General features: G+C 40.3%; 1 protein-coding gene across 12 annotated transcripts in view; it reads left to right on the forward strand.

The window, feature by feature from the left end:
* The window catches only part of PDE4B (phosphodiesterase 4B), a 564,992-nt gene extending 552,289 nt beyond the window's left edge, over nt 1-12,703 (forward strand). For all 12 annotated transcript variants that reach the window (XM_074334882.1, XM_074334883.1, XM_074334879.1 and 9 more), the window contains 8 exons: nt 137-315; nt 1,530-1,628; nt 1,765-1,929; nt 3,765-3,864; nt 5,826-5,980; nt 6,097-6,219; nt 7,221-7,403; nt 10,389-12,703. In XM_074334882.1, the coding sequence (XP_074190983.1) occupies nt 137-315; nt 1,530-1,628; nt 1,765-1,929; nt 3,765-3,864; nt 5,826-5,980; nt 6,097-6,219; nt 7,221-7,403; nt 10,389-10,754 (1,370 nt within the window). In that variant the 3' untranslated portion in view covers nt 10,755-12,703. The remainder of the gene's footprint in view (nt 1-136; nt 316-1,529; nt 1,629-1,764; nt 1,930-3,764; nt 3,865-5,825; nt 5,981-6,096; nt 6,220-7,220; nt 7,404-10,388) is intronic.
* Nucleotides 12,704-14,238: the final 1,535 nt, after the last annotated feature.

Below are 14,238 nucleotides of genomic sequence, written 5' to 3' on the forward strand. Positions count from 1 at the left end.
CCTATCTCACAGGACTGTCCTAGAGGTCAAGTGAGGTAATGCATGACAGTTCCATTGCAGATTGTTAGAAGTTGTTTTTATTGCAATGTGTTCTCATTGGCACGTATAGTCTGAAAAACATATCCCTTTGTTGCAGACAAGCAGAATGATGTGGAGATTCCATCTCCCACACAGAAGGAGAGAGAGAAAAAGAAAAAGCAACAGCTCATGACACAGATAAGCGGAGTCAAGAAACTGATGCATAGTTCAAGCTTAAACAATACAAGCATCTCTCGCTTCGGCGTCAACACGGAAAATGAAGATCATTTAGCCAAGGTCTGTATGAGCTGGGAGGGTGTGTATGCAGCTCTCAGTTTGACAGCAGGCAGATGTCCAAAATTACCTACTAGAAAATAGTAGTGATCACTTTTGCTTTATTATTAAATTGTATGATAAGGAGGCTGGTGTGGCCTCTTTGTCCATTGCTGGGCACCTAAGTAAAGACCCTTTTTCTATACCAAAGGGACATTTTTAAAAATCTTAAATTGGATTTGTAAATGGATAGTTCCTCATGAAAGAGAATCCTACTGAAGGCACACTGGGTAAATCCAAGGGGAGGCCAGTAGGCAGGACTGCATTATCCCAGAGGACATTTGGGGGACTGTATTAAGGAATAATGGGAAAATCTGCAGTGATTGGCAGAGCTGGAGAAGAAATGGGAGAAACTGACAGCACTGACTCCTGAGCCCAAACCCCAGCAGTGGAGGAAGGCACAGAAAGAGTTCATACGTCCTCCAGGAGGCTGTACAAGGGGACTGCTCAGCCCTGTGAGAATGAAATGAGCTTACTCTGAGCACAAGGACATTCATTGAGGCCTACTGAAAGATATCATTAGAGTAAGGTTGATTACACACGGGACCAAGCCTCTGGGGAGAGCCTAGATCCCTTACTCCAGATGATCATTAAGAATGGAATAAATTGCTCCTTTAATCAAATAATCTTAGAATAATCTCACAGCCCAAGACTGAATGATGTTTCTTCCAGGTTTATCTGTGACCTAGGAGCTCTAGGATGTAATATGTGACTGGCATTCTTCATAACCTTTTACATTAAATTAGGGTTGACTTACGCACATTCTAGCAGCTGAGTCTTTCTGACCCGGCCCTTAGTGATAATAGCCAAAGGGCAGAGAAGTACCCCTGAGATGGTTTTACTTATAGGCCAGTGAGCGGCGAAGGGGAGAAACAGGGGACTGGAGCTAGAGTGGTCTCTAATCATTTGCAGCTACCTCTGAACACAACATTGGTTGAGGACTAACATATGGCAAATATAGGTCAGCAGCTAAATTTATAAATGAATTACACAGAAACTTGTAGCTAGAGTGAAGAGCACCCCAACATCCTAAACCATTCCATTTTAACTTTTTCATGCAACTAGAACACTCTAAATCGACACCTGAAAGACTTAGCCAGCCATTAGCCAAAAAATAAATAATGAGGCATGCTAACAGAACTGTCCTTATTCCTAAATCCCTCTAATTTTGATTACAGGAGCTGGAAGATCTGAACAAATGGGGCCTTAACATCTTCAATGTGGCTGGATATTCACACAATAGGCCCCTAACATGCATCATGTATGCCATATTCCAGGTGAGTGAACAGGAGAGAATGTTGCTTATTCAATTGGATGGCTCTTTGTTTTACCATCCCAGTTTACTTTTCTTATTGGCTTTGCTTCATTTTGGGACATCCACTTATTTATTTTCTAATCCATTTTACCACATAGGAAAGAGACCTCCTAAAGACATTCAAAATCTCATCTGATACATTTGTAACCTACATGATGACTTTAGAAGATCATTACCATTCTGATGTGGCATATCATAACAGCCTCCACGCAGCTGACGTAGCCCAGTCAACCCATGTTCTTCTTTCGACGCCAGCATTAGATGTGAGTAGTTATGACCTGTTTGTGTACCTGCTCATCCTCTTTAAAAAGTGCCATACAACATGTAATATATTTGCAGAAATAGTGTCATTAGATTGCATATACTTGAACTGGTTCTTGATTATGTAGAGTATCTATCAACTGGGTTACTAATAAAAATGGCTGGCATTTTTACTGACTTTGCTTCCTAATAGCAGAGTAACCTTCCTTTTATATCTCTTAACAATTGAGAAATTGTTTAATTATCAAGCAATTAACAGGACACTTTATTTTTCATTGTATCTCTTATATCTAATATGTATCTAGTTCAGTGTCTGGTATATAGTATATCTCCTCAGCATGCGGGTACTGATCTGAACTGAGTCACACCATCCCAGGCACTGTGAGGAATAGCACAGAAACAAAATATAAAATGTCCTATATGGTTCCTGTTAGAAATAAGTATCCATAGGCTGATTCGCCTAAGAATTCATTAACCTGATTCTATGGACTGAGGAAAAAGTAACTGAAAATCTGGAACTGAGGAATTTTGCTAGGCCTCTTGCTAAAAGGTAGCTGTAACTCCTTCACCAACAGATCAATGCATTTGTACACACCAATATTAGCCTCAAGCTGCCTAGCAGACCATATCTTCCTTGACATATGGCAGTGGTGGTCAGGGGCTTCCAAATGAGTAGGCTCACTGTAGCAAGGTCCTAGCCAACCTTTATCCAGCCCCACTTTTGTAGGTTCAGTTTGAAAGTTGAAGAAAGATTGAACTGACCACACTCTATTGCCTGGGTTCCATATTTCCTAATAAAAGAAACCCAAGAGCACTTGGGAAAGTGAGATGGCACTAAGGCTCTTCTAGTTCCCTGTGGGAAAGAAACTATGCTTTTTATGTTCTGTATGAGCATCACAGAGTGAGCCAGTGCTGTTTATCAACTATCCACGCTTGTTGATAGGATACCTACTGTGTGGCCAGAAATCAACCACGAGTGCCACAGATGTTTAGAGAAGGGAAAGTTCATTGTGTCCTTGAGTAATTAGTTGGTCTTAATGGGAGAGATGGAAACTGAGCTGGCATTTGAAGGGTCAGCAGATTTAAGTAATCACAGAGTACGGGAAAAGACGGTTCAGCCAGAGAAAGACATTTTAGCCAGAAGGAATATATACTTAAATAAAGACTAGATTTAAATCACGTTTGACACTGAGGGCAGAGGAGCCTTCATGACATGGCAGGAAGGAGTAGAGCAGTGAGGCATTAGGTTTCACTTCTTAGAAATATTCTCAAATCTTGCACATAGTAAACATTTAGTGGATAGGTCCTGAATGAATGGACGAATGAATATTTGAAACCTTCTGACCACACTACACATTTGGCATTGGGAAATAATTTATTGCCAGTGTTATGAGTCTGGAATTTGGCCTTTGTTCTCCGAGTTACTCAGCCAAGAAAACATATAAGGTTGTTATATCTCAGAGCAGAGCCTGTCCAACTTGCTTCTTTGACCTGTATGTGCTTGTGTTATATAAGCACCATTCTGCCATATCATTTACCCAAGAAACAAACATCATGTAGCACCTGATCACTCATCATGAGCATTGTGCTAATGCCTTCCTGAGCCTCAGCCTGTAGGCTTGATGAGGGCATGGGCTCCGGTCATCATCCCTTTCATATGAGACCTTATGATGATGGATAGAATCTACATTTAATTAAATGAGTAGACTGAAACATTATAAAAATCAACAAACAATCCTCCTCCCAACAAAAATGAAATGAATGCTTTAATATGAAACTGAATAAGCAGGCTAGGCAAATGGGACCTGGAATTCAATGTACTCATTTTGCTACGCAGGCCGTCTTCACAGATTTGGAAATCCTGGCAGCCATTTTTGCAGCTGCTATCCATGACGTTGATCATCCTGGAGTCTCCAACCAATTCCTCATCAACACAAGTGAGTTCACCACTAGGACAGTCATTCAAGATAATTGTATGATTCACTGCTTAATTTTTTTTCCCTCCTAATGTTTTTGTTATGGATAATAATAAGAGTAATAATGAGGTAATCCTTCCATTCCACTCAAACTGGTCAGACCTTTCCTGGATACTGTGTCCAATCTGGCATCATAATTTTTGAGCTGCATAGAGAACTTGCAAAGGGTCAGAGGGGAGCCATAAAAAGTACTCAATGTTTGGAAAATACAATATGTGAAGAAAGAGTAACAGATGTGGAATTATCCAGTAAGCACAAGGAAAGACTTGGGAATAATGTGATAATGATTTTCAGTATTATGCAGGGCTTTCACACAGAGCATAGTGACCCACTAGTGTTTCTCCCTACTGAAGAAGCAGGCTGAAAAGTTAGATCTGAGCATGGGAACCCCTAAACAGAAATAAGACTCCAAAGAAAGCACTGGAATGGGTTTCCATAATTCAGGAGAAAGGGTCATTAAAAGTCCCACACTCTCTTCCAACTGCGTAGGTTTGATTATGGATTAGTCTGTCATAGGGAATATGACTTCAGTGAATTTCTGGACTGGTTCAGCCTTACAATCCCAAGCCATACTCAAAGCTTTCATCATATTCAAAATATTTAGTATCCGTGCTAATGAAAAATCCATGCATTCTCACAGTTAATGCACTATTTCTAAATGCTGAAAATCTAAGTACTTTTTCTTGTGAGAATATAGGTTTCCTGTTGTCATGATTCACATCAAGTGCTGACAGTTTTATAGAAATGTTTGAGCTACTTGCTGTAGAAGAGTCCCTGTCATACTTTATCATCAGAATATCTGAGTAATCTATGTGTGGGTACTTTTTCTTTCTCTTTTTTTTTTTTACCATTTTCTTCTATTGAAAGAACATAAATTTTGGGCAGCTCCTATATCAGCTGACATGGTGTCATGAACCAATCCATGTATAGGCCAGTTAGCCTCACACAGAAACATGGTGTCTCTGTTATAGCCATTTACAATACTACAGCATATAAAGCCAGTATGCAGATTGGTAGCCTTGATCACAGGGCAAGACATTACTTCATATATCCTACTACCTTTTCTGAGGATGTAACTCAAAGCACACAGTTAAAGCAATGGTATATAAGGATCACCGGCCCTTAGTGACCTATTACCATCACACGGCTATTCTTGATGAAGAGAAAATGTGCCTTCACAAATTTGATGGCCATATTCTCAGTTGCAGACCAGGGCTCTGTCTAATGAAAGATGTCTGTGGTTCTTCTGTGTGAAAGGAAAGCTGTAGTTTATGTATCCAGATACTGTGATTTCTGGTGTATAGGGCCAAATGGTGGAAAATTTGACATCAAGTTGTTTTTAAAAAGTAATGTCTTGTTACCATAATTACAGAAAACTCCAAAAGCTACATTATTTGGATAAAATGAAATTTTTACACTCATACCATCACCTTCATTGAAAATCCCTAACTCATAATTGACAGAGCTGGGAAGCATATTAAAAAGTAAATATAGTTTGAAAACCCTAATACAGTAGATAAGTTTAGTGACATTTTCAGTTTATTATTTTCCAAAGCACAAAATGTATGAAGACATAAAGGAAATTACAATTTGGGATAAAAATAGGATTTAGCTGCTTGGGAATGCCCTTACCTACTGTCGAATTCTTTATGAAGTGAAGAAGGGGAAAAAAGATGTTAAAATACCGTGAATTTTAATCAAAGAGAAAGCTCATGCACTAATATCTACTAGAAGTATTTTTTTGCTTAGAAATTGACTGGGTCCCTTTGTAAAAAGAGACTGTTTCTCTAAGGGGAAATGACATGTGGATCTCGGTTCTTGAAGCCATTTGAAGAGAACTAGCTCTGATTTCACATTAAGGTAATACAAATGTTTGAATTGTCCCCCTTTTTATTAAGTCATCATTTCTTTTTGTTTATTAGACTCAGAACTTGCTTTGATGTATAATGATGAATCTGTCTTGGAAAACCACCATCTGGCCGTGGGTTTCAAACTGCTGCAAGAAGAGCACTGTGACATCTTCCAGAATCTCACCAAGAAGCAGCGTCAGACACTCAGGAAAATGGTTATTGACATGGTAAGACTTCAGCCTCTCTACGTTCCTCACTTGCCTTTACCCTTGCAGCAGGAGACATTTTCATTCTCTCTGATAAACTGAGCTTATTGAGACTTTTCATTTCCATTTTCCCCAAGGTGTTAGCAACGGATATGTCCAAACACATGAGCCTGCTGGCAGACCTGAAGACCATGGTAGAAACAAAGAAAGTGACAAGTTCAGGTGTTCTTCTGCTGGACAACTATACTGATCGTATACAGGTATTTGATAAAAGTCTTTCATTTAACACAAAGCCAAACCAAGCAACAATTAAAAAATGAAAACAAACTTAAATTAGTTACATGTCCTAGCTTTTTACTACAGCTTTGGGCTTATTTTAAGAATAAACTAAGCATCACTGATATGTGGTATATAAAACTGAAAACAACAGAAGAATAAGACAAACAAATGAAGGAACAAAAACAGACATAGACAATAGTTTAGGGGTTACCAGAGGGTTGGGGGGTGGAGGGCTCTAGAAGAGGGTAAACAGGGTCTAATATATGGTGATGGAAAGAGAACTGACTCTGGGTGGCGAACACACAATATAAGGTATAGATAATGTATTACAGAATTGTACACCTGAAATCTATGTAACTTTACTAACAATTGTCACCCCAATAAACTTCAATTAAAAATAAACTAAGCAAGCTAAGGAAAATATTGCAGTTTATTCTCTAATTTATGAGGAAAAACATAACCCTATTTATTGAATTGCTTAGTTCTAAAAATAAATGGCAAAATCTATTTGTAATTAGATATACGTGACTGTAGTCCCAAAACCTTGTGTTTGAATATAAATCCCATTGACTTTAAGTTTGTTAGTTTTGTTTTGGTTAAACAAATTGCCATCAGCTGCTCTCCTCTTTCCCAAGTGGAAAATATGAAGATATCTACTTTGAGTAATTCTTTGCATTTTTTCCAAACTGAGGAAAGGAAATGATGGTAGTATCTGACCTCTAATGTCCTTTCCAGTTTTTAAATTCAATGACCGTCAATCTAAGAAGACACATATTTTCCCTTTTGGGACTCCTATAATGATAAATAACTAACTCTGGCCAGCACCATTATAATTCTGCTTTTTTGGTGCACACACCATAATTATAATGCAACTAAAAATGTTCTTGGGTTTGGTACCCAGTGTACTAGTACAAGAGGGATGAGATGTTCTGGTAGCATGTACACCTAACTTTATGTGGTTTCCCAAACTTGATGATTTCAGGTCCTTCGCAACATGGTCCACTGTGCAGACCTGAGCAACCCCACGAAGTCCTTGGAATTGTATCGGCAATGGACAGACCGCATCATGGAGGAATTTTTCCAACAGGGAGACAAAGAGCGGGAGAGAGGAATGGAGATTAGCCCCATGTGTGATAAGCACACAGCTTCTGTGGAAAAATCCCAGGTATCTTACATAAGGTTTTCAAAGTTTTTGTGAGCTTTGCTGATTGTAGAACTCGGGAATTCTATCTAGTTCTTTTCTTTTAACAGAATGTGTATATATATACATACACACACACACACACACACACACACACACACACACACACACACATATGGAATTATAAGGAAGCAACTACCCATTTAGGTCCGTTATACTCATGACTCATTTGCCTTCTCCATTACACTCAGTTTCACAATGTGGAGATAAAGCAGTCATCAGAACTCATCAAAATTTGGACCGTGTAGCCTAAACAGATTAGATAGTTGTCTACGACCTTAGCAAATCCAGCTGATTGAACTGAAGGCTGCTGTCTCCTCCATTCATCCATTCAGATGTCTCCTAGCGCTGTCTCTGTTCAGGAGCTCTACTCTTGTTCCCCACACCCTAGTCTTGCTTTCTCTACATAAGCAAGCACACTGCCACCATCACCAGAGGCAGTAAATCTCATTCCTACACATGTCTTCTACCTCATAGTGCAAGCCTTGTCCTGTGTCCCCTTCCAAGGCTGCATCTACACCTCTGAAAACATGCTGACATCTTCTGGTTATGCCCAAAGCTACAAATTCCCTGTGCCCTGAGGACTGAGGACAATATACTAGAGGCGGAGGAATGCAGAAATGCCCTAGCTGCCTCTAGCTGCAGACTATGTAGCACTAGAAAATGTCAAATGTCCCTACAATGGCTTCAGGGTCTGCTGAAATGTTATTTTCTTTGAGACAACAAATGGCCTCAGCCCAGTGGTCATGACTGAGAATGAGTCTATAGGCTGCCCAACGTCTTCATCACAAAAGTGTTCAGAATGTTTTTTGTTAGTGTTTATCCTCTTTCCCCACTACCTGCTACCCCAAATTTACATATACTTGTAATATCAATGTATAGTTCCTTTGCATTTATTTTGTTGCTTCTTAAAGAAATCCAATCAAATGAGTTTAAAAATCTGCCGAAGTGCTCTAAAAAAGTCTAATATGCTATGAAAATGCATGATAGCATTAATTAAGGGCCAATTCAAATACCCTAAAGCCTGCATTAGAATAATTAATTAATTAATTGGAATAATGTCCTTTTATTAACAACAGTGACTTTTTTTATATTTATATAATGTCTGTGCTGTTTTCCACACATTTTCCCATACATTATTCTGTTTGAACCTCCACACACAGCCTTGCAAGATAGACACAGCATGTATTTCCCCAGTGTGTCAGGCAAAGACGCTGTCCCTTGGTCCATTTTACCAGCTCGTTAGTGACCCAGCTGCCCTCTACCCAAAGCTCTTCACCCTCTATCACTGTGGACAGGTCTCCCTGTGGCCATGACATCATGGTCCGCTCTCCTGTTTCCCACAGATGTGTTCTGGTGACCGCTGTCTGGGTAGTCTGGTAACAAAGCCCTTGACTAGGTGCTGTTAGGATTTGTAGAGCTCTCCCATCCCAGGACCTAGAAAATAAGCAACTGGGGCCCATCTCTCAAAAAAATGCTGAACACTTAACAGAAGCAAAACAAATGAAGAAAGGAAATGATTGCATTGTGTTCAGCTGATTCAGTTTTCTCCATTGCCTTGAGCTTTGTTTTTTCAGGTCCTGGGAAAACACCTTGAAAATAGTCTCGAATGTCCATTAAACATACATAAAGAAGAAAAGGGGAAGCAAAAGGGGTGGGTTGAAGCAAGAGAAATATCTGAATCATCCACATTCTAGTTCTTATAACTAATGCAGATCGGAGATGCCCTGTCTTTAGTGTGAATTCTGTTTGTTGAGGTTAAGGAAGCACCAGAGAGAAATAGGTGACAGACAGACAGGTAGATATAAAAGAGTCACATATGACTAAGATTCTTTAATATGGTACAACTTTGATGTATTAAATTATTGGCCCAAAACTAGTCTGTTTTGGGAAGTTTCCAGTGGTGTGGAAAGGTAGCTATCTAATATTCCCCTGGGTGCATATACACTGCCCTCGCTCTTCTCCCCTTGAATCCCAACCCAGCATTTCTCCAGCTCCCCAGACCATGACAGGGGAATTCCATTCTCTCATTCAACTGGTGCCTATTCTTTCTCTCAAGCTGCCCCCACCCCCAATGTTTCCTGTTTGTCCCACAATGAAGAGGTCAGCATACGGCCACAGAGCCAGCTCATACAGGATGCATAGCTCCTGTGTAAACCAAACAGAGCCATAAGCCTCATATTTATTCTCAGGAACACTCGCACAGGAACTGCTTAATTGTTTTTATTTTCCCTTCTTTCTCCTGATGGAAATGACTGTGTGCCCTATGGAGCTAAAACAATTGCCGACGTGTCCACAGAGGGGATCTTTGTTTAGGGGCTTAAAGTATTTTCACATGTTTAACCACACTAATCTACAAACCAAAAGCATTCCACAGAACCTGAGAAATTTCAGAGTAGTCAGGGGCTGGCTCCCCATCATTTTGGAACAGCAGCATAATTTCAAGTTACCAGGGAAAGAATGTTGAGTCAGAACTCGTTAGACCTGGGGCTTCCTTCTCCAGAGGATGACTCACAGAATCCAAGCAGTGACAAAGTCATTCCCAGCCAGGGTTACATCCAGACTTATCTGGCACACGTGAAAGGAAAAGTCATCCGTTATACTGAGATGTGAAACGAACACAGGCTTTGGAATCAGACAAAGCTGGAACTGAGTCCCTGCCCCACCACTTACTGGTCTGACCTCTGTCAAGATATTTAATCTCAATGAGTCTTAGTTTCCTCCTTTGTAAACAGTGGATGATGATGCTTATTTTGCGGGATTAAGATTGATAATTTATATAACATCCAATGCAGGACGTCCCTACAGTATGTGCTCACATAATGGAATCCATTATTATTAATCTCTCTTGGGTTGTTGTTGCGTTTTCTTTGCATGGAAACCAGGACAGCTTGTTTGATTTTCAAGGGCCCATCCCAATAACAGATGTGTAACTTCATTTTTCTCCAGGTTGGTTTCATTGACTACATTGTCCATCCGCTTTGGGAGACCTGGGCAGATCTGGTACAGCCTGATGCCCAGGACATTCTGGATACATTAGAAGATAACAGGAACTGGTATCAGAGCATGATACCCCAGAGTCCTTCCCCACCGCTGGACGAGCAGAACAGAGACTGCCAGGGGTTAATGGAGAAGTTTCAATTTGAACTGACCCTTGAAGAGGAGGATTCTGAAGGACCTGAAAAAGAGGGAGAGGGCCACAACTATTTTAGCAGCACAAAGACACTTTGTGTGATCGACCCAGAAAATAGAGATTTGCTGGGAGAGACTGACGTAGACATTGCGACAGAAGACAAGTCCCCGATCGACACATAATCTCCCTGTCTGTGTGGAGATGAACATTCCACCCTTGATAAGCATGCCAGCTGTATGGTAGGGCCAGCCCACCACGGGAGCTGAGGCCTGCACAGGACAAGGGCCATGTGGCTTTTCCAGTTACTTGAGTTTGGAGCCAGAGTGCAAGACCGTGAAGCAAATAGCAGCTCAGGAAATTCCACGGTTGACTTGCCTTGCTTGCAAGCCTGGTGGAGAGCTGAAGCTTTATGTGGTACTGGAGGCCAAGTTCGGATCCCCACTAAATGGCTTGAAAATAGAAGACACAAAACTGAGAGATTTTTCTGCACTAAGTTTCAGGAATCGGTCCCCTCTAGTGACTGAACTGACAAATAACTGCATTTATAAATCTGCTCACCTGTCCCTTTGTCTGCCAACCTGTGTGCCTTTTTTGTAAAACATTTTCATGTCTTTAAAATGCCTGTTGAATACCTTAGAGTTTAGTATCAACTTCTACACAGATAAGCATTCAAAGTTGACAAACTTTTTTGACTCTTTCTGGAAAAAAAAAAAAAAGGAAAGAAAACGGTCTTCCTTCTTTCTTGGGCAATAGCTTTCACTTGACTACAGTTACTTTTGCAAAGTGAAAGGATACGCTTCTAACCACATTCTACTTCCTTCCCCTGTTGTCCCATCCAACTCCACAGTTGCCCTTACACTTTGTCTCTGTTTGCCTGCTTTGAAAAGTAGTTTCTCTCCTGCCGAGTTTCACTCTTTTGCTGTCATCAGAATAAAGTTGAACCAACTAGGGGGTAGGAAGGGGTAAGTCGCATTGTTCACAGTAACAGTCTTTGTAAACTTCAGCAAAGCAAGGCCGTGCGCCCTGTTGTGTCCCGAAGCCCTGAGCCACTGGCAGTGGCATGGCCCTCACCCCGTCCTCTCTCCCTCCTCTCCTCACTCTCACACCCAATTATGCCATTTTTGACTTAATGCTGCCGTCTTTCTCTTGCACTGCCTTCTGTGCTAACACCTCCATTTTTGTTTATAACCATGTATTTATTACTTAATGTATATAATGTAATGTTTTGTAAGTTATTAATTTATATATCTAACATTGCCTGCCAATGGTGGTGTTAAATTTGTGTAGAAAACTCTGCCTAAGAGTTGCGACTTTTCTTGTAACGTTTTGTATTGTGTATTCTGTAACCTGAACATCGCTCAAGAGAGACATACAGCCCCCTTGCCAGTGAGGACGTCAGTGGGCTTTTACTCAGACGGTCTGCCCTTATCCCTGTCTGAGTTGCAAATACTGTGCAACCCCTTTGTGAACCAGTTTTGAAAACAGGATTCTCACATTAGATACTAAATGGTTTATACTGAGCTTTTACTTTTGTATAGTTTGATAAGGGTAGGGGGCAATGGGAGGTGGTATTCACCTATGTTCTATCCACGTCTGTGTACGCACGAGTTGGGTTCTAACTGGGTTCTACTATAATTGTGGCTTCAGTTTAAAAAGCAACACACTACATTTGCTCACAGATGGTTCTTCTGAATGTTCTCAAACTACTGACTTTGCAAAGAAAGCCTCCTGCCTGCCATTAAGCAGGAAAGTCATGTTCCAATTAATTACAAAAGAAAACAATAAAACAATGTGAATTTTATAATAAAATGTGAACCGATGTAGTAAATTATGCAAATGTGAAGCTTCTGATTACACTTGTTAGGCCTCTTACTGGCTTCAGTCTCAGTTTGTAAAATATATTTCACGCTTTCAGTTCAGCGTTGTCACTCAGTAGTTAAAGAAATGGCACAAATGTGCATGACCAATGGGTTTGTATGTCTATAAACACTGCATTATTTCAGGTGGACATTTTATTGTTTTCAAAAGTTTCTCACAATGTATGTTATAGTACTATTATTATTATATATTGTGTTCAACTGCATTCTTAAGAGACTTTTCTATGAGGTGAATAAACAAAAGCATGATTAGATTAGACTGTAGGCCCAATTATTTCGTGGTTGGTTCTGACGTATTAAAAGCAGATCATTTTTTTTTTCACTTCCCTCCTACTATACTCCACAAAGAAAACCAACTGCTTTGCCTGGCCGATATCAAAACTGAAGTTTCAGAATCTGTGTCCAAAAAGTCCCCAACTTGTAACATTACACATTTTCTTAGCAACTGTTGGGCCAGCTCAATGGTGCAGGAAGGGAAGTGGTGAAGGAAACCACTTAAGAAGAACCACCTTAAGAAGCTGAAGAGTTTAATCTACTAGATAAGTAAAGGGCACCTCCAGGTTGGCTGGGTCCTCTAGAAAAGTGAATCACAGAACATTAGCTTAATGTAGTCAGATGGCCCCATCAATCATTTGACACAGAAAGAATCTGAGATGCAAAGAGTCCTGTTAAAGCATAGTCCACAGAGAGGTGGTTGACACTCATGGTCTTCTCGGTGATCCATGGAGTCTCCTGTTGATTACATGGTTCAGCTTGTCTTTCTGGAAAGAACGGTATAAATATCATAAATACTTGAATTTTCCGTTGAAATCTTAAAGTCAGCTTTAAAAGAAAAATTATATACTGAGAGAGGTTGTGTGTGTGTGTGTGTGTGTGTGTGTGTGTGTGTGTGTGTGGTGAGGAAGGTTGGAAATAAGATTCAGTGGATGGCCCATGATATTTTAACCACAGGGAAGTGGTTTGTGAACCAGTAAGAGGGTCTCTTCTAGAAGAACTCCACTCAATAAACTGAAATTACTATATTTCTTTATAGAGACAATTGAACCTGAGCCAACATTGTAGAACCAGCTTGCCTGCTGGTTGCAGAGCTAATGTTTATAGCAGTTTGTTACCACCCCTGATTTCTGATTGCACCCTACTATCTCTGAGCCTTTACTGATTGACAAAAATGAATTGGTTAGAATAGCCACAGGTGTGACTTTTAAAACGTCTACAGCTCTAAATATTTATAAATGTTTGGAGGTCTGTTTCTACAGAGAAGTGGTTCTTAACCCTTGCTGCAAAATGAGAATCACCTGGGGAATAACCTTTTTTTAAAAAAAAAGTGTTGATATTTGGGCCCCATGCTCATCTCAGATTTCTGTTTGAATTGGTCTTGAGTGGAGCCCTGGGTATCAGATTTCTAAAATATTCCTGAGGTAATTCTAATGTGTAATTTTGAGCAGAGAACCACTCTTTCAAAAGAGAGAAATATACTTGTAGCTAAGGCTTTGTCTTAGTCCATTTGAGCTACTGTAACAAAATGCCACAAAGTAGGTAGATTAAAAACAACAGAAATTTATTTCTCACAGTTCTGGAGGCCATGAAGTCCAAGATGAAGGCACCAGAATTTTCACATTCTGATGAGGGCCCACTTCCCAGTTCATAGCTGGTGACTTCTTGCTGTGTCCTCACATGGTAGGTAGAAGGGCCCAAGAGCTATCTGGGTTCTTTTACAAGGGCAATCATCAGGCTAGCCGGTGGCTCAGGCAGTGGGAGCACCTTGCGCCTAAAGCCCATGTTGCTGGTT

Source organism: Rhinolophus sinicus, linkage group LG06, assembly GCF_036562045.2.
Source record: "Rhinolophus sinicus isolate RSC01 linkage group LG06, ASM3656204v1, whole genome shotgun sequence".
NCBI lineage: Eukaryota > Metazoa > Chordata > Mammalia > Chiroptera > Rhinolophidae > Rhinolophus > Rhinolophus sinicus.